Here is a 22745-nt window from a genome sequence, read left to right on the forward strand (position 1 = left end):
TTTTGATTGCAAGCAGCTCAAGTCGTCACTGGGCAAGTGAAATGCAAAAGGATACGTATACCACTTTTTCATTTTTAAATTGCAAGTTCAGTAACATGTACGTGCTTGCCTGCGTGAAGTTTAGCAATTTTTCGCAGTCTTAGGATGACACAAGAAACGCATTGTAGTGCAGAACACAAAATATGAGTGCTGGGCCCCTTTAACAAAAAGAAAGGAAGAAAACAGCTAATTTGATGACATGTGCCACGAACGGACGCGAACGCCTTGGCGATGAGCGATACTGGGCAACACTCCTCGTGGACATAGCTGTCCAAGTAATCGTCAAAAAAAGAAAAGAAAAACGAGCCCTTCCATGCCTGGCATAACTCTCGCCCAGTCTCCTACAGTTTGGCCAGGCTCTCCAGTGGTTCACTCACCTTTCTGCAGTGGCAATGCACTTGAACAACACGGGGCCCTGAGAAACGGCAGTTTCACACTAGCATGATTTTTGTGCTGGGCTACTCTCTCCAAGGCCATACTCCAATGAGTTCACAACAACAAATTGTCAAAGATAAATTAATATAGAAGGTTAAATTCCTCTGCCTACTTTCACAACTGCGTCAACATTACTGCTAAACACAACCCACACATCAGTGTGGACGTTTGTACTTGCCTCTCTTACACACACAGTAGCTTTTACAACAAATACTGCAGCAATTGTGACACAATGTGAACTCTATATAGAGAAAGAACCAATTGCTGTGAAGTTCATAGTTAATTTTTATTCAACATAAATCAGTCGTTTTTTTTTTACAACAGATACAATTTTTCTTCTTGTGTGTGTGTGTGTACAACTATTGCACAACAGATGGGTTATTACATGCCCGCATAAGCGCGCCTCTGTCTTCCGCACTGCTGAAAACAAAGAGGCCGACGCTCCTGAGGGAATTCGATAAGACAGTTCGCCAGAGGGCGAGAGAGCTTTTGGAAATATCAAGAAAGATTTTTGTTTAAACATGAATGTGTGTCTTTCTTAATACGCGCAGAGCAGAACATTCCCCCCCCTCCCCCATTCTGCAAGAAAGTACCCATGCCATGCCCCTCCACTTGATGCTCAGGCGAACATGCAGCCACAGGAGCCTAAATTGCCTGGGAACACAGCTGGTAATGCCCAGGAAGGTCCCACATGCACACCAGCAAGTGCTCCCGCCACAACAGCATTATGAGATGCACCAAACTTTGGCCAACTTTTTTTACATAAAGTTTGAGCGAAAACTCTTGTCTGTGGCCTGCGAGGGACTCTAACCATATTGTTTAAAAAAAAAATGCTGAAAACACTTGCAACCATTCAATTAGGCCTGTGCAGGCAGAAGTGTGCATATGGCTTTGAGCAAGTCCAATGTAGCAAGAGTTAAAGCAAAGCCCCAGTCACCCACACAAAACATGGTGAAACCCGACTCGTGAAACTATCCCACTTTATTTATGGTGTGACAACTAACTGCACTGGCCATTTGCCAACGCCGTGGGGAACAGCCAGTCATTGCAAGATGGTCAAAACGGTGGGAGTCACTGCCCCGCCATAAATGGTGATCCTTCGAACATATTCTTTCCCCTTCATTGGAAGCTAGCAGATGTGTAACGGTCTTGCAGCTCCGATTGGAGAAGCAGAGATGAAGCACAAATGCCCGACTTGCATTGTGCTCTACTTCCGCAGTCCCTGCCCAGTTTCAGACTCAATGGAGCCACGAGACCATAAACCATTACAGAAAGACTAGATCAGGCAAGGCAGCACAAGAAATGCTGCCAGCCACAAAACACTTCACGCTTCCCACAACCGTCGAAATTGAGACAAGCGTTGATAATATTTGCTGGGCAAGAGTTCGGCATGGAGTATGGCTATACATTTAGATCTTACATTATCAAGCACAGAAGCTGTTATTTCCACGAAAATGCTTTAAAGAAACAGAAACACACACACACAGCTGCAACAGGGTCCCAGCTTAAACTTACATCTGGGCGAGCACCACCCAGACAGCACTTGGGCACATGCTGTCTGTGTGCTGTCACCTGCATGATCTCACCATCCTCAGCTCTCAACCTTAAACCCATTTGACAAGATGCAACTCAATGCTGACATATTCTAATTCGGAACAGTCCCAGACAAGGATCACAACCTGGGACATTGATGAGTGGCATTATGAGTTCCCTCCTTAACACACACACACGCATGGCTGGTTCAGCAGGCCAGTGTGGCAGCATCAGTGGAGGAGAGAGGCAGGGGAGGCTGAAGTCGAGAAATGGCGCAACAAAGAGTTCCACGCCATATAAAGTTGGCCCTTCGATGTTACCAAGGGCAGCAAGAAGATAGACAGGTTAGCAACAGTGGACAGAACAATAAGCCGCATCATGAAACAGAAACAAGCGACTTCAGGAGGGAGGACAAGGCAGAGGAAGAAATTAAAACAAAGCATTTGCACGTGCAGTATGTATAATATGTATATGAATATTATATGTATTATATATATATATATTAGTTCTTTTTTCACAAATTGCCACCAGCCATCGGGAATGGACGCGCATGAGAAATCAAAAACAGTACTCCAGGTGGTGGAGGCTTTCTGCATATACATACATATACACATATTCATATATATACACATGAACATATATATATATTTATATATGTATATATACATATATATAGAGACATATACAGGGTGTAAAAAAAAGAAAAAAAAAGGCATAGCGAAGATGCGAGAATGACAAGGAAGAAAACCAAGTATAGCAACAGAGACATTGCACGGCAATTTCCCGATGTGAAAATTGCATCGCAGCCCAAGTGACCACTGTGTCAGGCCTGGTTTTTTTTTTCTTTTTCCCCCCTCTTATGTACACTCGTGTATGTATAGAGTTACCCCTGGGTCTTGCACACCCATCTCCCCAGAGGCCCATCAATAACTGCTGCACTGCCACACGGTGTGCAGCTGGCCCACAGACATGCCCCACCCCAGATTGCAAAACCCTCTACCGTCCCTTTCTCAGTGGCAGCAGTCACCGTGCCTACTGGCATCAGTGGTGCATGGGAGGGGGGCACACATGCGCAATGTCCGCGAGAGCTGCGCCCCTCCAATGACAACACCCCACAAGAATGAGGGAGTTCCCCTCCCCCTCACAGTACCCCCCTCACAATTGGCGGCGGCATTCTGTACCATCTTTCACGAACACACACACACACACACACGCGCGCGCACGATTTGCAATAAGTTGAACACGAGGGCAGTCACAGCAAGGGAAGGGAGTGGGAAGCAGCGGTAAAACAGGCCCGTTGCTGTACACAGAAAAAAAATAGAAACAAACCTATATGTGTGTATATGTAAAAAAGATGACAAATAGGGCGGTGCAGTGCAGCAGCACAGTGTTTCGGCATCCCGTATGCATGCGCGCGCTGCCCGTGTGACGCTGCTGCCCGGGCACAAAATACACTAGCTGAAAAGGTGACCAGAACAACAGCAACAACAAAGGGCAAACAGTGTCAAGCCCCCACAGCTAGACACACACACATATCAGTGCTTTGCGGAGCATCGTGAGGGCACTCCGAACCTGCGCTCCCAATAAGGCAAAAAAGAAAAAGAAAACAGCACAAAAACAAGTCCTCAACTGCCCACTATCACTCACCAACTTATAATAACTTAGCAGGGAATAAACAAAAAATGCACAACAGTGAGCACAGAAGCTGAGTGATGCAGAATCTGAGAAAAGACATGGGTGGAGGGTGTGCTCAAAAGAGAGAAAGGAAGAGGCAAGCTGCCCACTGGGAGTGAGAGAGAGAAAGCCTTGTGGCAAGCAGTCTCCTGGTCGCACATGCAGCACACACTCCGCGCCGTGGCATTGTCAGCGCACAACAAGGGATGATGAGATGGGAAGTGGGAGGAGCAGTCGAGCGAGGCACTTAACAAGGAAGGGGGAAACCGAGGATGACGAGAGGGGGAGGCAGGGGGGAGGAAGAGGAGAGCGGCAGGAGAGGGACAAGACCCCCTTCAGGAGCCGGCAGAGTTGCTGCCACCATGCTCCTCCTGCGGTGACGAGGGACCCCCGTGTGGCAGCGGTGCATCCTTGCGGGGTGGCATGCGCTCGTTGATCTTGTCCAGACCCTTGGCTTCCTCGAAGCTGGTAATCTTGTGGTGTGGCGAGAAGCCCGCCAGTGCTGAGGGCAAAGAGGATGAACATTACAACGCAGCTCCCAACTGTGGACCAGACAAACACCAGGACCCCACCACCACCACCTGAACTGATGCCCCAACATTTTTCTTAAGGGTTCACTGCAATCACATTTTCTTGCACTCGTGTAGAAGAAGGCAAGTGAGTTTCCTTGCCCACATGAAATTTTCAAACTCAAAAGCCAAATAATCATGGCAGTTCAATCGAGGGAACACTTCTTCAGTGCTGCTTCCTGTGATGCACAATCCATGACATGGTGTTACCTAATCCACCTAACTAGGGGCAAAATAGGCAAAATAGGCAAAGGCATGTTAGAATCTTTGACGCTGCTCGAGAATGTTTGTTCAGAACAATTCAAAAACCTGAAATTCCTTTGGCATAGCAGCTGTTCAAATACCACTAGCACACATCTCAAAACTGATTACAAACACATTATTGGGAGCCATGACGGTGATGTAGTAAAAAAATGAGCTGAAAATATGCGAGAGATGCTGCAATGACACTAAGATTTAACTTTCAGGAGAACTTAGCCAAGGCAATTAAAATCATAGGTAGTGTCCCTTCAGCGTCTCGTCAGGTGAAAGGGCAAGAATAGGCGCCAGCTATTACACCGGAGTTTGACAGAAGCACATCTGACCAGGATGAAACAATATGATAACACATTTCGAAGCGCCATTTCTTTCTTGTTTTGTTTGGCCGAGTATGTTTTACCGTATAAACGCGTGTAAGGGCCACACCCTGTATTTTTGAAGTGCATATTCTAAAAAAAAAAAATCCGCGTAAGGGCCGCACCCACACTTTCCTCAACCAATACGTATTCAAAATGCGCGCGCACGCGCGTAAGCTTCTAGGCGTAGTCGATAGATGGCGCAAGGAAACGCGATCATCATCATCGTCACCAGAGTATGTATATATATATTTTGGATTTTATTCGTGTTAAGATGTTCGTGAAGTGGGCTAAAAATTTTAACTTTTTTATTAGTATTCATAGACTCGCCAACTAAAGGTTAAAGCAGGATTTTATCTTTAGCTTCTCACATCTCTATACAAACGCGCTATCGGAGCTATCCATATCGGCATTAGCATCACCAACTTTGGCATGGCGTTCGCGTTGTTCGGTTTGTGCAGTTCAGCCAGCCATTTGCTGTAGTTTTCTGCACTGTTCGATGACCTTCGTGCTAGCTTGTTTTCTACACGTTGACGTTTTGGCAAGATGGGCAAGTTCCTGAATAGCTACACTGCTGGCTATAAGTTGAAGGTGATCGAGTATGCTCTCGAGCATGGGAAACGTGCCGCCGGCAGAAAATTCGACGTTGACGAGAAGTGTGTTCGACGTTGGTGTGCTCAAAAAGAAGCCTTGTGAAACACCAACAGCACTAAGCGCGCTTTCCGAGGAGAGCAGTGCAAGTTTCCCGATTTGGAAGACTTGCTCCGCTATGTGACTGAAGTGCGGAATGATGGTCTTGCACTCACAACGGACATGTTGCGTGTGAAGGGACTAGCCTTGGCGACTGTACTTGGGTGGATCCTATCTGCGTGGAGCTCGGTGTCGACGGACATTGTGTCCCGAAGTTTTAAAGTCGCCGGGATATCTAACAGCTTGGATGGCACGGAAGATGAGTGCTTGTGGGGTGACGGCGCTTTGCAGCACACCATCTCATCTCGGACTCCAAGTCGGAGGACTCGCCGAGTGACGACGATTGAGCACGTATGTCGCAAGAAATGTCGTATACTGCAATAAACGCTCTTCGTTCGCTAACTGGTGCGTTTTTACTATAAAAAAAAAAAAAAAAAGTCGCGTGTATGGGCCGCACCCTGAAAATTGGCCCTCATTTCTTGAAAAAAAAAAAAAAGTGCGGCCCTTACACGCGTTTATACGGTATGTCAAATAAAATATGACACTAATGATCTGATAGGCTGACAAACAACTCTCACGATTTCGTTGCAAGGCATTTCTCTAATGTCATCCTTGTAATGGTGGCAATGTACAACGTCTGATCTACAGTAAAACCTCGGTGATACGAATCTCTTGGGGTCACCTAAAATATTCGTATCATCCGAAATGCGTATCACCAGAAAACATGAAAAATAAGTATGCAACAAAAGAAAGCTGCTGTGAGTTTTCATTTATTGTTTCTCGCGGCCGCAGCAACGTCATGAACAACTCTGAATGATTGCCAGTAAAGTTTTTCAACTCCAACTATCGTACTTGTGTTCATAAACATACGGTGCGTGTGTGTGTGTAATGAACCAGGTGTGCTATGACCACAGGTCGGCAAAAGGTGTGGAGCTCACTCAGACTCACTCAAGAAATATATTTTGCCACTCGGACTCAGACTCACCAAAATTTTCCTCAACTGGACTCACTCGGGCTCAAACTCACCAAGATATTACTCACCTCGACTCACTCAGACTCTGTTCATGGCTCGATCTGAGTCTGAGTGAGTCGACTCATGAGTGAGTTTGCCTTGCCTACCTATGGCTGTGACCCTTGACAGCTAGTAGCCTCTTCCTATCCCTAGTACGCTTTTCCGCATGGCACCAGAGTACTGCGGCGAAAGTGACGTTCATGCTTCATCGCAACTGGTGCAGCGCAGTTTCTCTGGCAGCCGCGTGCGTGAAGCGAGCGCTCATAGCTCCCTTATAGAGTTTTCATCTTGCTTCCATCTCCGCCGTGTCATCAGCGCCTAGCTGCGATGCGAACGGAGGGAGGATAGAATAGCGAAGCTCCAGTGCACGTGCGTTCAAGTCACCCGAGAGGTGTTGCTGTTTTGAACTCAATCGGTCTGAGGACGCGAGAACGAGCTCTCAGTGCGCCATCTCTTACAATGAGCATCTCGGGTGCGCGCGCGCCTGCTCGGTAGCCCCGCGTTCGTGGCCACTGCAGTGACCAAATAATTTCAAAATTAACGTCTTCAGTGCCGACGACACCTTTTTCGGTACCTGCTGGCCTTTTAAGAAAAAAAAATTCAATCCGGCCTGCATTTTATACACTTGCTGGGCAAGAAGTTGGAATTGCCAATCGTTGCCTAAGGGTCTCATTGGAGGGGCCGTAAGTATTAGTGCAACGACATTATGCAACATGTTTTCAATGGCTGTGAAAGCTGATGTGGAGGAGAATAAGTGGACAAAGTTTAAGACATATAAAAAATGGGGTTTTTTTTTGTCGTCAGAAGTTTCCATTGTTCGGTGTTTTCTGGAACTTAGCCCGATCATCTCTCTTTACTGAAACGTTATATAAATAGAAGATTCGGCAGTTTGGTAGATAAGCATGCGAAGAACGTAATGCGGAATTTTTGTCGCTCTGCTACAAGGCTTTTTTGAGATAAGACATTCAAAGTAAAGAAAATAACATTTGCTGGGACATTTCTGAGGTTTTTTTATAAAAACATCTACACTACACATAAAAACTATAAATACCTGAGCAGAAGCAAAAACAACGAAATTTCAGCTACCTAACCTTAATATATTTTGCGCAATTCATAGCGAAAGTTGGCCAAAACAGCAGAGCGGATGAGTGCTCCACTCCACCTCTTCGTCATTATTGATTTCCTGTGCTTCGAAAAAATTTTTGCCGGCAAAACAAATTGCCGATCTCATCTTTCCACTCATCAGGCAATAATATATAAAATTTTGAAATAAATTTAAGAGGTCGACCAGCCATTGTTTGTTCGATCTTACGTGGAATCCCCCTACTATCACTCTCGTATTCTCAAACAAGCCACGACTCGAAGTTTGTCCTTCACTTGAACGAGTTGAGTACAGCGCCACTGCTCGACTGAAAATGACGCCGCGCTTCTAAAGAATTGCTGCAGATTATCGCTGATACGCAGTGAGTTGTTCTGCCTAGAGACAGCGCTCCCATCGTCTTTCTCAAGTCAAGGTGGAGCGTTGAGTGAAGGGACGTTCTAGAATACGGGGCTCAGAGTCTGTCCTTGAGTGCATCAGCTTTCCTTGACATTGCCTCACGTGCAACCCGCACGGATCGACCGTTACAACAAATTCAAAATATACATAGGCGCTTTTTAAGGCATTGCAGGCATAAGCGTAAAGTGGAAGTCTGAGACTGCCCTGATGCTGGGCAGTCTCAGCATAGAACGGTAGGCATCTTTATGTGCATTACAGCCTGCTTAAGGACACCATTTCGGCATTCGTCAGTGGTGAACACGTGACTGTATCGTATGCATTGTTCATGCATAAACATAGGTGAATGGCATAGCGACGCTTACCATTGCGCAGAGAAGTTTTGCCGCCAGAGAGGGCTCCCAATGGCAAAGTCCCAGTCGGTGTGAGTCCTTTAAGCTGAAGAACGCTTTCGCTTTCTTCCCTGCAGCAGAAAAAAAACAATGCCAGTCTCAATATTTCTGTCACGAGTTCAATCAGATACCTTTCAACCCTGAGCAACGTTCACTACAAGTACACCATAACTTACCACCACACGAGATGGCCATTATCACTACCATGACAGGCAAGCAGCCAGCAAGATATGCCTGTCACTAACTCAAGTTCTTTAACAACAAAACTTGTAACACCTAAAACTCAGTGCTTAAATGTCCACACGTAGACACAAACACATAGAAAACATAAATAAATAAATAAAGGACGATTCACTCACTTCCCTAAGCCACATGGTTGTCCACCCTTGGGAAAAGCCACGCGAGTGTTCGATCTGATCAAACTGACTTTCTGCTTTATTAAAAAAAAAGCTGGCAGATATATATATATATATATATATATACACACACACACATACACACAGTAGACTCTCGTTAAACGGTGTGACCAGGCGCAACGTCATCAAGCATTGCAGTGACCACGCATGCGCAAGCCTGATCTGCCTATGTACAAATACACCGGCATCACGCAATAAAGCGTTCTTTCGTTTCCTGCTGCTCGACTGTTCACATGGTGTCAGAAGTGGGGGCGGTGGTTCGTTTGATACCGCCGCAAGTCGGCAATGAATGAACCCACTGACCGGCCGGAAACGCCCGTCGCGAGAATGGCGTCAACACTGCTGCAGCCACCGAGGCCACTAGACATGTCTGGGGACACGTTTTACAACTGGACCGCATGGAAACGCGAGTTTGACCTTTTTGCTACGGCGACGGGACTGAGCCAGCAGCCTAAGGATGTTCAAGCCGCAACCCTTTTGATGACAATAGGAGAGGACGCGAGAAGAACATTCTATACGTTCAAGTTCGACAGCGAAGACGATAAAAAAGACCTCAGAATTATTTCAGCAAAGTTCGAGGCAAATTTCAAGCCGTCTGAGAACCTCACCTTTAACGAATTCCGATTTGGCTCCAGGGACCAACAAGAGGGAGAGTCGTTCAATGAATGGCTTACGCAGCTGCGAATCCTCGCGGGAAGATGCGAATTCGGCGAGCTTGAGGAACGGCTGATTCGGAGCAGGATAATTCTTGGCATCAAAGATAAGGATTTCCAGCAGAAGCTCCTCTCGGAAAACCCCTCGTTTTCAAAAGTAGTGCAAATGTGCCGCGCAAGGGAACAAGCAAAAGAACAGCTACTAGAAATCAGAGCCAGAACGGACAACCCGACAATTGCCGCAATCAAAGAGAATACAGCGCCTTGCACGCGCTGCGGTCTTGAAAAACACAAATATGGAAAGTGTGCGGCGCAGGGCAAACACTGTAACAATTGCGGCAGAAGCAATCATTTCGCTCGTGTGTGCCGTCAGCCAAAGCAAACACCTAGATCGGCCGCACGCGAAGTGAAGCAGGTTGTTTTGGGAGTTGAAGACGAGTACTTTCTAAAAGCCCTAGAAGCATATGCTATCTCCAGCGAGGACCGTTGGTCGGCGAAAATTGTTATCGCTGGTTCAGCGATTGAATGCAAAATTGACACGGGAGCTAACTGCTGTGTCATGCCTGAGGTGACGCTTCGGAAACTAACTACGCAGCCGGCGCAGCCATGCTCGACCACCTTGCGCGCTTTTTTCGGCCATAAGCAAACTGTTCAGCGGATGTAGTGAAAATTGAACTTTGAGTGGTTTTTTCAATGTGCCTTCGTTTAGACATTTTGTGTTCTGTTTCTTTTTTCGTTTCTTTTTCTTTTTTTCCCAAGGGAAGGAAGATGTGACCAGGCGCAACGTCATCAAGCATTGCAGTGACCACGCATGCGCAAGCCTGATCTGCCTATGTACAAATACACCGGCATCACGCAATAAAGCGTTCTTTCGTTTCCTGCTGCTCGGCTGTTCACAAACGGAACCTTGAGGGACCAGGAAAATATGTTCCATTTAACAGGAGTTCCATTTACTGATAGATGAACTGGGGTGTGGAATTCCAGTACAAAACCAATCATACTAGACACTTGTTCCATTTAAGAGATTTCCGTTTACTGAGAGTCTACTGTGTATGTGCGTGTGTGTGTATATGATGATGTATTGGTGTTTTGTGGCGCAAGGGCCAAATCAGGCCAAAGAGCGCCATGTCAGTTTATGCTGGGATGTAGATGGGCCATGATTTACGATGTGTGTGTGATATCATGGCTGTAAAACGGCCTAAAAGAGATATATACAATCAATGGAGGCATGATGAATGTAGTGCAGTGGGCTATGGGCTACAGTTGGTAGAGGTGAAAGATTAAAGTAGATTAAAAGTATATCGCAAGAGATTATAAGTTTCACTGGCATTCTGTAAACGCGGCACTAATGCCTCAACAAGACCCTTAACCACAAGGGCGTGGAGACACGTGCCTCTTAAAACTGCCGCAGCAGCAGCCTCTCCTGAGAGGCTGCTCTACGGTACAAATGGAGCAATAACATGCAATGCTTGGCATTCTCTTAAAAAGCTTAAAACAGAACCTGTGCTGAATAAAGGATCTGTGCCGAGGAATAAAGCTGGGTGTAGTGGTATCCTTTGTCTAAATGCCAGGGGAAAATGCTTTTTTCTTAGTACGTCAAGTTTGCGGCATTCCAGTAATGCGTGGAGGACCGTTAGTGTCTCACCACATTCACCACAGACGGGGGGATCATTTCCAAGGAGCAGGTAAGCGTGTGTACCATATGTATGGCCTATTCTTAGTCGACAGAGAGTGACCTCAGTGCGTCGTACTTTACTACGAGGAGGCCATTTTCCTATCTGTGGTTTAATTAGGTGGAGCTTGTTAGAAGTCCTGGTATCCCATAATCGCTGCCAGTAGTCCCTCACCTTCCTACGCACGAATGATTTAAGATCTAAGGCAGGAAGACCTATAGAGGGATTCACAGGTTCCGTTCCTATGGAAGTCGCCATGCTGTCAGCGAGTACATTGCCTTCAATGCCCCTGTGCCCGGGGACCCAGCATATTATCACACGTTGTTCTGACAAATAGGCTTTGCACAGGATTGAAAACAGTTCGACAAGAACTGGATTTTTATTTGTTTTTGTTTTTAGTGACTTCAGGGCTTTAACAACGCTTAGCAAGTCTGTATAGATAACCGCCTTTTGGAGCCTTGTACTATGGATGTATTTAACAGCAGAAAGGAGTGCGTAAGCCTCAGCTGTAAAAATACTCGGCTCTGGTTGCAGCCTCTCGCATTCAGAGAACGATGGACCCACAGCAGCGTAGGACACGCCTACCTTAGATTTTGATGCGTCCGTAAAAAAATGCAGGGCACGAGTATTTTGACTGTAACTCTAGGTAGTGCATTTGAATGTGTATTTCTGAAGCGTGCTTAGTTACCTCCACAAAAGACATGTCACACTCTAATACCTGCCACTGCCACGGTGGCGCCGCCCTTGCAGGGCGCATTAACACATGCTCAAGAGGGACATCCATTTCATCACTTAGGTTCCTCACTCGCAGCGAAAAGGGACGTCTCGCTGCAGATCGGTTACTATACAATGTGGCCGTGGTCATATCATTTATAGTTGTGTAAGTGGGATGCTGTTGATCCTAGTGTACATTAAGGAAATAAGTAAAGCTTAAATATGACCTTTGCATATGGAGCGACCATTCATTAGATTCCACATAAAGGCTCTCCACTGGACTTGTTCTGAATGCACCAGTAGCCAGCCGGATGCCCAGATGATGCACAGGATCTAGCATCTTCAGTGCACTTGGGGCAGCAGAATGATAAATTACAGAACCATAGTCCAAGCGTGTGCGTATGAAGCTTTTGTAAAGTTTCATGGGACATTCTCTATCACTACCCCATGCTGTGTGTGAGAGAATTTTTAGTATGTTCATGGTTTTAAGACATTTATTTTTCAGGTTTTTAATGTGAGATACAAAGGTCAGTTTTGAGTCTAGGATCACACCTAAAAATTTATGTTCTGCGCTCAAAGGTATGCGGTGCCCTTGCAGACGGATATCGGGCTGAGGGGTTGGGCCTCTCTTTCTTGAAAAAAGAACACAGGAGCTTTTCTGGGGGTTTAATTTGAACCCATTCTCATTTGCCCAGGCTGACACTTTATTGAGGCTTAACTGTACCTGCCGCTCACATACTGCAAGATTACAGGACTTAAACCCAATCTGAACATCATCTACGTAGACTGAATAAAACATGCTTCACGGAATAAATGACCGCAGAGAGGTCATTTTTACTATGAAAAGGGTACAGCTTAGCACACTGCCCTGCGGTACACCAGTCTCTTGGGTAAATGGCTTGGACAGAGCATTTCCTGCTCTGACGCGGAAGGTACGGTCACTTAGGTAACTTTCTATCACGTTTAGCATGTTACCTCGAATACCAATTTCGGAGAGGTCTTTCAAGATTCCGAATCGCCAGGTAGTGTCATATGCCTTCTCCATATCAAGAAACACGGAGAGGAAAAACTGTTTGTGGATAAAGGCATCCCGAATGTAGGCCTCAATACGCACGAGATGGTCCGTTGTTGAACGGCCTTCCCTGAAACCGCACTGATACATATCGAGCAGCATATTAGTTTCAAGAAAGTACAACAACCGGCGATTTATCATCTTTTCAAATAGCTTGCAAAGGCAACTTGTCAGAGCTATTGGCCGGTAGCTTGCTGCACAAGATGGATCTTTACCTTCTTTTAAGACGGGGATTACGATAGCCTCTTTCCATGCTAAAGGAATATATCCTGCGGTCCAGATCTTGTTATAGATACTCAAGAGCACCATCTGCGCGTCGGGATGGAGATGTATCATTATGTACATGACTCTGTCAGCTCCCGGCGAAGACTTGTGACAACTGTTCAAGGAAGCTCTAAACTCAGCCATGCCAAAGGGACGATTGTACGGTTCGTCTCTACTAGGCTTACGGTTCAGTGCTTTCTTTTCTGCTATTTCTTTGTGTTTACGGAAACTTGCTGAGTAGTTTGATGAGCTAGACACGCGCTCGAAATGTTCACCGAGCGCCTGGTCTTCAAGGCTGTTGCCTTCGGCGTCAACAAAGGGCAAAGCGCGGAACTGCTTATCTGATAATTTTCTCAGCCTATTCCACGTTTTCACTTCTTGTGTGTATGAGTTTATACTCGAGATATATTTTACCCAGCTCTCTCTTTTAGCATTACGGCGAGTGCGCCTACCCTGGGATTTTACTTGTTTAAAGTTTTCAAGATTTTCCGCCGTTGGATGCTCACGAAGCAAGCTCCATGACTTATTTTGCTTTTTGCGCGCATTTCTGCACTCGTCATTCCACCATGGGACGCGCTTTTTTCTTGTGCTACCATTTGTAAGGGGAATGCACTCTAATGCAGCATCAACTATAAAAGCGGTAAAATGAGCAATAGCATCGTTTATGTTAAAATCATAAAAGCATTTCTAGGCATGTGAGTTATACGAAAAAACTTTTCCCAATCTGCACATGCTACTTTCCATTGAGGGTTATGTGGTATGGAGTCTTGGTCCGTGGTTTTGAGGCAGATAGGGAAGTGATCGCTACCGTAGGGGTTCTGAATCACCTCCCAATCTAAGCAGGGTAAAAGAGTGGCTGAGCAGATCGCTAGATCTATAGCAGAGTAGGTATTGTGTGTTGTGCTGTAGTACGTCGGTTGTTTTTTATTTAGAAGGCATGTACCAGAGTTCAAGAGATACCGCTCTATCAGGCGGCCCCTCGCATCACACCGACAGTCTCCCCAGAGCGAGTTGTGTGCATTAAAATCGCCTGTCAAGATAAACGGCTCCGGGAGCTGATTAATTAGGCCTTCGAAATCTGCCTTGTGTAGCATTTGATCAGGAGGAATATATAGAGAGCAGATAGTTGTGATCCTATTAAGCAAGATGGCGCGAATGGCCACTGCCTCTAGAGAAGTTTGAAGTTGTAACTTCTGGCTTGCAACTGACTTTACTGCGATAATAGCTACCCCACCTGACGAGGCAAGGCTGTCAGTGCGGTCCTTACGAAAAATGACATGTTGATTTAAAAAGTTTGTGTTTTCAGGCTTGAGGTGTGTCTCCTGTATACAGAGTACTTTAGGATTAAACTTGCTTATTAATTCTCTAACACCATCTAGGTTGTGTAGAAGGCCTCTAGCATTCCACTGCAGTATCTGTGTAGCCATTATGAGCTAGAGGGGAGAGTACTCTGTATACTAGGATTTATCTTATGTAAGACTTTCTTTTGGAGGAGCTGTTATGCGTTGTTTGCTTGTTGCGGCACGCTCAAGGGAGCGGTGCCGCTCCTTCGACACCAAAGGCGTCGAGGTGACTGGTGTTGTATCCATCGCCTCCCTGGAGGCGCTGGATGAGCGCATTATGCGCGCAGACTGTTGTGGTTTAGGCCTCGACTCGCGAGAGGAGGCCGTTGAGGCCACCGAGCCGCTAGGCTGCTGGCCCTTTGTTGGTGGCAGAGCGGCAGCTGCTGCATCCGCGTGGGGGGCTGGGGGCTTAGCCGCTGCAACCCTGCGTGAGGTCTGGGCGGGAGCCACTGTCCGTTGTGACACTGCCCCCTCGCGTGTCACATCGGCGTATGTAGTGTAGTGAACTATTGAAAACCGTTTCCGTGCTTCCTTGAACGATACATTTTCTTTGACTTTGAACGTTATTATATCCTTTTCCTTTTTCCATGCAGGGCATGATCGAGAGTAAGAAGAGTGCTCACCATCGCAGTTCGCACAGTGAGACGTGTTGTTGCAGTCGTCAGAGAAGTGATCGTGTTCAGCACACTTTGCACACGTTGGCCGTCCTCGGCAGCTCAGAGATCCGTGGCCATATCTCTGGCACCGGAAACACCGTCTCGGATTAGGTATGTATGCCCTGACACGGATTTTCATGTACCCTGTTTCAATGTGTCCTGGCAGCTTGCTTGAGTCAAATGTGAGGATCAGGTGCTTGGTTGGTATTTCTCTGTCATCTCTACGTATCTTGATCCTTTTAACATCAATCACATTTTGTTCTTTCCATCCGTCCAGCAGTTCGGCCTCACTTAGTGTAATTAAGTCATCTGTCACTACACCACGGACCGTATTCATTGATTTGTGTGCAGTCACAGTTATAGGAATGTCTCCGAATCTCTCAAGGCTGGGGAGTTTCTCATATTGGGCTTTGCAAGAAATCTCAAGAAGTAGATCTCCACTTGACATTTTAGTGATCTTATATCCTGGTCCTAGCTTTTGTTCAAGGTATTTAGCGACAAGAAAATGTGAAACACCTCTCGCTGGCATGTCGGTTTGCTCACTGTGTATCACGTGATACCGAGGAAAGTTGTCTTTGTGGTTTGTCAGGAAACTTGCTGTCACTTCGGTGCGCCCTCTTTTGAGAGGGCGATCAGAAAGTGGGGGGAAAGGAGTACCCATTAAATGCTTCATTATTCAGCAGCTATGGTAGCCACCCACCATCGAGCCCAACAATGGGACGCTACAATGCTTGGTCAACACATGCAGACGCCAGCTATACATAGCTGCTATAACCCAATATATCCAAGGCTGGATATAGTACACAAGGTTAACCCAGGCCGCCTACGAAAACTGGGAAGTAACTGGAGCGAATAGGAGACAGGACAGCGAGGAAAGAGGATAGGAAAGTGAAAGGTGAGAGAAGGGGATAGGAAAAGGCGACCGCCGATTTCCCCTGGGTGGGTCAGCCCAGGGGTGCCGTCTACGTGAAGCCGGGGCCAAAGGGGTGTGTTGCCTCTGCCGGGGGGCCTCAAAGGTCCAAACACCCGGCGCCGACTCAACCCCCAGGATCCCCTTTTCCCCAGACACGGCAAAGCCACGTTCGGCTAGGCGTGGGAGGGGTCGATACCCCCCATTAGCTCGGGTCCGTGGTGTCGCTACACACCAAATGCCTGCTCGCGCAGACGCCCCTGCGGGGATGTGTGTGTGTATATATATATATATAAATGAAAGAATAACGGAAACACCCAATTTGATGTTCCAAGAGCATAGCTGCCGAACATCAAAGCATTTCACCAAATTACTCGGAATAAAAGCCAACTGCAAAAGATTCGCACGTCTCGCCCAGTGCCCAATGGATCAGTCACATGGCCTGTCGTTGCCACAGCATTCCACTATACTATGAGAAAACATAACACTAAACTGATGCTTTTTATGAATAACATGTAAAGAAAAGCTTCATAACAGACAACCTGGCAGTGTGAACAGAGTGCAGTCATAGTGTTACAGGGGCGGTCCCGCCCCTCGGCACTGCTCAACTACACTCGTAAGTGGCGACGAGAGAAAAAGCGTTCCAAGTATCAACTGCGTCTTTCTTCAAGTGCATTGTCGTTCCGTCCACTACCACGCACGTGAGTTCATCGTTCGTCTAGTGAATCTGATGCGACAAAAGTTCATCATGCCAATGTTCAGCAACCTCAAAGCCTTCGACGGAGGATAGGGAGATGCGTGGCTTTGCTAAGCCGAGTGCCTTGAAGCTTTCTTCATCGCTAACGACATTGCAGCAGAAAAAAAGAAGTCTGTCTTCTTTAGTTGCTGTGCACAAAAGACATATGCTCTCTTTGGGATCTCGTTAAGCCCGCCCAGCCGCAAGACAAAACCTTGGAAGAAATTCTTTTCCTGCTGGGTGATCATTACTGCAACAAACTTTCAGCTGTTGTTTAGAGCTTCGGTTCTGTCAGTAACTTCGTGGCATCACTCAAAAGCCTTTCAGAATATATTGCAACTTCAGAACTGAACTTGGCAATATGTTGAGGGACCGTATCGTGTGCGGCATCAACAACACAGCCGTGCAGACGAGGTTGCTCGAAAACGCAGACCTTACATACGGAGGCACCATGAAAACTGCACTTGCTATGGGAGCCACAAAGAAAGATCCTGGCGAGATTGCCAGTTCCAGCAGAAGTTCATTTCCTACACACAAGGTTGTGGCGTAGAAGGGGCGTGTCTCATGCTACCACTGTGGGGAGGAACATCTCGCGACTGTGTGCAAGCATATCAGTACTATGTGCAACTTCTGGTGGAAAAAGTTGCACACATTGCTCGAGTGCACAACTTGAAGAAAAACGGTTCATCGCGAAAGAGCAAGTCCATAAAACTACACAGTTCTGCGCCTCCAGCTCACAAACCTTCAAGTGGGACGCACCAAGTCAACACTGTCGACAACAGTGCACCTGCCAATGCGTTTGACATGTGGCCAGACGACACCGTTGCACATTCACCGCCTTTCAGTGTGACCATCGGTGTTTGCGGCAAGCCGCTCCCGTACAGAGCTTCACACCGGTGTGGGCGCTTCCGTCATTGCAAAAAAAGCTTCTTGGGGAGCTGTTACCATCAGCCACTGTGATGCCATCAGATGTTCTGCTGTGAAGCTACTCAGGTGAGCTCACGCCAGTTCAAGGCAAGGCAGATGTTTCAGTACAGTTCCGCGACCAAAAAGCTGTCCTACCACTGTTCCCGACTCGAGAAGGTTCAACACTTCTATGTCGAAATCGGATTCAAGAGCTGGGAAATGACGCTTGTGGGGGTGCTACACCCCCTGCAGAGTCGTTTTCACCTCATGGTGCATGCGCGTCTGGCGGAAGTCGTAGTGAGCATGGTTATAGCTTCGCCGCTGAGTGAGATGTGGCGCTGCGGTCACGCGGTGTAAGGTTAGCGCGGTGGCACCACCAGCACCGACTGGCGGGGGCAAGGATAGGCGGGCGTACAGGGAACAGCAGCGAGTCTCTGGGGTTTGGCAGTGGCCGTGGACGGTTGTCTCCCGCGAGTAGGCCCGTGGGGACGATTCCGTGGCTCGGTCCCACGGGCTCCTTGTGGTAAGTCGAACATTGGCGACACCACATTCGTGGTACATTATACATGCTACATTTTGTGTGTGTTATGTTCTCTGCACGTTTTATTACCACTGTATAACATTATTTAGCACGTTACTAGTCACGTATTGAATTCGGCTGGTGAGCTCACCATTGTAAAAGTGTACATGGAGGGGTGCAAGAGCCAAATTAGGATTTGGAGCAATTTTTGGAGCAACAAAATGTTGCTTTTGGAGCCCGAAAATCGAAATTTGGAGCAGGTTACAGGAAAAATATGCTCAGTTATTTAGCCAGAAATTCCAAACTTGGAGCAGTACAACAAATAAGACTTAGTTTTAGAAAAAAAAAATATATGTACAAACTATTTAACATCAGCTAACTCGTGCACAGTGCACATGAGCACTGTTTTTTCAATAAAAGCAGTCTGTTGAACTACCCCACAGTGCAAACAATGTCGAAGTCCACATTAGCATTTGCAGAGCATGTCAAACCATTTGACAGGCGCTGCATATACTATGTATTGTGAATCTGCCAACCTGGCGACCTCGAAATTAAGGAGGTTCTTAAAGCATGGGCGAAAGGGGGTGGTGAAAAAAGAAAACTGGTGTACGTTTTTGTTTACTGTTTCTCAGGGCCGCAGAAACGTCATACACCGCTCTGAATGATTGCCAGTAATTTTTTAGATGCCAGCAATCATACTAGTACTCGTTCTTATATGGCGCATGCACGCATGAGTACTTAAGGAACAAAATGTGCTGTGTCCCGTGACAGCGAGTACTAGTAGCCCCTTCTAAATTATAGTACGCTTTTCCGCACAGCAAAGATGTACTGCAGCAAAAGTGGCTGAAAAAGCATTCTGTGCATGATGGAACAAGGCCAGGAAATTTTAGAACCGCTGTCCTTTTGACAGCAAAACTGTTCTTAGCCTAGGCTTTCATGTTTGGGGTCGGCGTAGAACTGATCACATGACCTTTGGCCTTGCAGTGTGGAGAGTCAGGCTTGCTAGGAAGGGGAGGGCTGCACCATGCTGCAAGAGGCGAGGGTGTGCTGCGAGGGCGGAGGATGTCGAGGCGTGAACCTTCGAGAAACGCGTCAAGATGGGGTGACAGTGAGGCACTGTGGAGTGTAAAATAGCGTGTCAATGTTCAGAAGTTTGTGCTTTCAGAATGGCGAACATTTCTCGTTCTCCTGATCTAGAAGCTACCCGACGTGAGCGTCAGTGAGAACGAGCATGTCGTCGCCGAGCCAGCTGCAATGTTCGTGCAAGGGACGACGAAGCTAGGTGCCAGCAAAGGGGAGACTTGAAAAACATAGAAGTACAATATAGCCTTATGAATGACAGGCATAAGCTTCGCTCTTTCAACAGTGTTCGCGAAGAGGAACTGGCTGGATTTTCTTCTTTTATTTTGCAGTGAGGTTATGCTACAGTGAGTTAGTAGTTAGGGTTATGGTCTGCGTGTTTTGATTGGACTGGATGATGATGTGCAAACTGCAGGTGATTAATGCATTCTCCATTTCTTGCTAAAATTAGCGGTACTGAGAAAATTTTGAGGCTGGGTGGGTATTTTGGAGCAGCGTGGTGCAATTTCAACAAATTTCATGGTTTGGCTCAGCTTGGTGCAAAAATAATTGTATAAAATTGGCTCAATTGGCACAGCTGTTGCACCCCTGTACACGTGTTTGTTGCTTGACGGCGTGATTGTGTCCGTGTGTTCCGGGACAGTGGCTCATCCTCAGATTCCACACGATGCTGTCCAGGAAGCAGATGTTCATGCCGTTTCTAATGTCAAGGCTGTTATTCAAGCGTTTCTTTGATGACCGATCTCTATGTTTAGGCAAGCTTCCCCCCTGCGATAGAACCCCAACGCACAGGCTCAGCTTAATGAGTGCTAGCCGCCTGGTCGGTAGCGGCTGTGAATACTGCGTTAGTTACAGAGCCAACCTAAACTCTTTGTAGGAGCTGCAACACTCGAATGACAGTTCATGGTTGTTATGTTTTTGAGATCATGCTCCTGCCCAGAAACTTGAACACACCACACATGCCATGTAATTATCGTCGCCATTCGACAGTTTTTGTGTAGTGCTGTTCCACATGGAGGAGTCTGCATAATCGAGGAGGTCCAAGAAGTTGGTAAGCGACTATCCGCAAGTGTTTTTTTTTTGTTTGCCTTTTTTCCCCTGCATTCATTTTGTCAGCAACGCAGCTTCTCAAACTTAATCTTTCAACATTCGGAACCTCAAAGGAAGCAAATACCCGCAAAAGACTACCCAGTCACATGTATCAAATCTTGGACACGTGTGGCTGCTTGTTCACCATGTTTTGCATTCGTGCAGCCTTTGAAAAAGGTTGTTTTGGTTATAATGTGGTATCGCTTATAGCGGGGATACCTGCGACTCCGGAGATTTAAGTTATCAGCGGTCTATTTGTACCGTGCACTTCATATCGACGCCCAATGTTCACTAGTTAACTCTCGTCACTTTCACATACTAACTTTTTCTCAGTAGTCAGTTTGCATTGATTATCGTCAATTTATCATACATATGCGCAGTCACACCTTCACTCGCATTTGTGTGGTTTTCGTTCCCCTATACCTCAGTAAGCAGAGTCACGCGAACGCCACTTTTTTTTTTTACTCTTCTAGCGGCCGGAGCAGCTCCAAGGAAGGTTTCCACGATGTCTGCTGTGCCAGGGAATCATTATCTCTATCTTCTTTGCCACCTAGGTTTTTATTTTTGTAGTCACGCAAACGACACAAAGATGAAGTGAATGCACAGTTCACACACCGCGAGGCACAAGACAAGTGGGTGGTCATGTGACTTTAGGCCGAGTCATCCAAAGTGGTGCGAACACTGCAAAGATGGGGTGACCATCCAGCTCGTACAGCTGGAGCCACAAGGTGCACGGCTGCTTCCTTGCGATTATTGTGCTTTTTCTAACCTTGCGCCGGCTTTTCACCACGTAACCCTTCTCATGATGCATTTAAGGCTCTCACCCTAATATGAAAAACCTGAATCGCTTCTACGACAAGTGCATTGTAAAGTGGCTCCTGGCCAATGTGGAGTGTGGGCAGCAGCCGACATAAAATGCTGTCAACTACTTAGCTTCGGCATGGAGCACTGTTATTGCTATTACACTACAACACTATTTCAACAAGTGTCCCGACATGTGTGCACATGGCACAGCAGAAGCCCCTGTAGACAGAGTTTTAGCAGAGTGCAACAAGCTTGGCCTTGGAGACCGTTGTTGTCAATGCAATTGCGTACAGCAATTATACTTCTGTGGATAATGTCGTTCTCTCCTCTACCGTTTTATGCCTTGACGAGGTCATGGCTGAGTGTGCCGATGCATGCACCAGTGAAGACCAAGCGGAGAAGGAGGTGGAGCAGGTGCCAAAGCAAACGTCCTTATTGGCCATAGCGGCATTACATTTACCGAGACGATATTCACATTCGAGCAATGACTGCAGAGAGCGTCAAGGCACTGCAGGTGGTCGAAGAACGCCTTGTGCCGACCAGGGATGAGAAAATAGGGGGACCCTTAAGCTTTGCCTTTAAGAGTTGAACGCAATAGCGAAATCCGGCCCCTAGTGCGCACTTCAACCACTAAGTGCATACTTATTAATGTGTATTGTTACACACACACGCACACAGAAACACGCGCGCGCGCGTGAGTGGTGCAGGTTTTTGATCTAAAGCAAGAGTCGCATGGCCTCCAAGATACACGCCGCGCGCTTGCCATCTCGGAGGCTATAAAGAGTAGAGACATATTTTCTCACAATGCCTCACAGATGGGAGCACATTATCTAGCGTTTGTTGTTTCCTTGATCAACGCCTCCTCTAGAAAACCGGAGTTCGCTTGATATGTTGTCTGCTAGATGGACATAGTTGTCCATATTTAGAGCTGTTTGAAAGTTTGTGTGTGTTTTTAGCGGCGATGGCTGCACTATCCCGGCCTTTTTCGACGTAGTTTAATGGCCTCGCCTTTGCGCCTACAAATCGCCGAATGGGCTCGTTTTCGTCGTGGCACCTGCCGAACAAAATGCGTTAAGGAGGCTCCTTCCACTACATGGCATTTATGTAGTGTTTTTTTCCGAAGCAGTTGCAAGTGACATCGTGGCTTAGTGGTAGGACACCTGCTTGCGCAAACGGCCCGGGTTCGATCCTCAATGGGACCAAAGTTTTTTATTGTTTGTTTTTATTTGCTTCTGTCTCGATTTTTCGGTCACGGACGATTTTTCGCTCACAACCAACGGTGCCGACGCCGACACCGGAATTTCTGCGACACGAGCTCTCTAACGCTATCGCGTTAAAATGCACGAGGCAATGCTGCATGATTTTTTTTTGAAGTGCAAGCATAGAAATAAAAATGCATGACTACTTTTCAACTTTCCCATTTCGCAGCTCTTGCGATTCCCAGCTATTGAGGCTT

The 22745-nt window shown here is 46.8% G+C and overlaps 1 protein-coding gene across 4 annotated transcripts in view; it reads right to left on the reverse strand.

Moving 5' to 3' along the window:
* Positions 1-741: 741 nt before the first annotated feature.
* The window catches only part of LOC119392323 (serine/threonine-protein phosphatase 2B catalytic subunit 2), a 124588-nt gene continuing 102584 nt past the window's right edge, over positions 742-22745 (reverse strand). For all 4 annotated transcript variants that reach the window (XM_037659683.2, XM_037659682.2, XM_037659681.2 and 1 more), the window contains 2 exons: positions 8427-8524; positions 742-4183 (listed from right to left, as the gene is read on the reverse strand). In XM_037659683.2, coding sequence (XP_037515611.1) covers positions 4017-4183; positions 8427-8524 — 265 coding nt within the window. In that variant the 3' untranslated portion in view covers positions 742-4016. The remainder of the gene's footprint in view (positions 4184-8426; positions 8525-22745) is intronic.

The sequence above is a fragment of the Rhipicephalus sanguineus genome, chromosome 1 (assembly GCF_013339695.2).
Source record: "Rhipicephalus sanguineus isolate Rsan-2018 chromosome 1, BIME_Rsan_1.4, whole genome shotgun sequence".
NCBI lineage: Eukaryota > Metazoa > Arthropoda > Arachnida > Ixodida > Ixodidae > Rhipicephalus > Rhipicephalus sanguineus.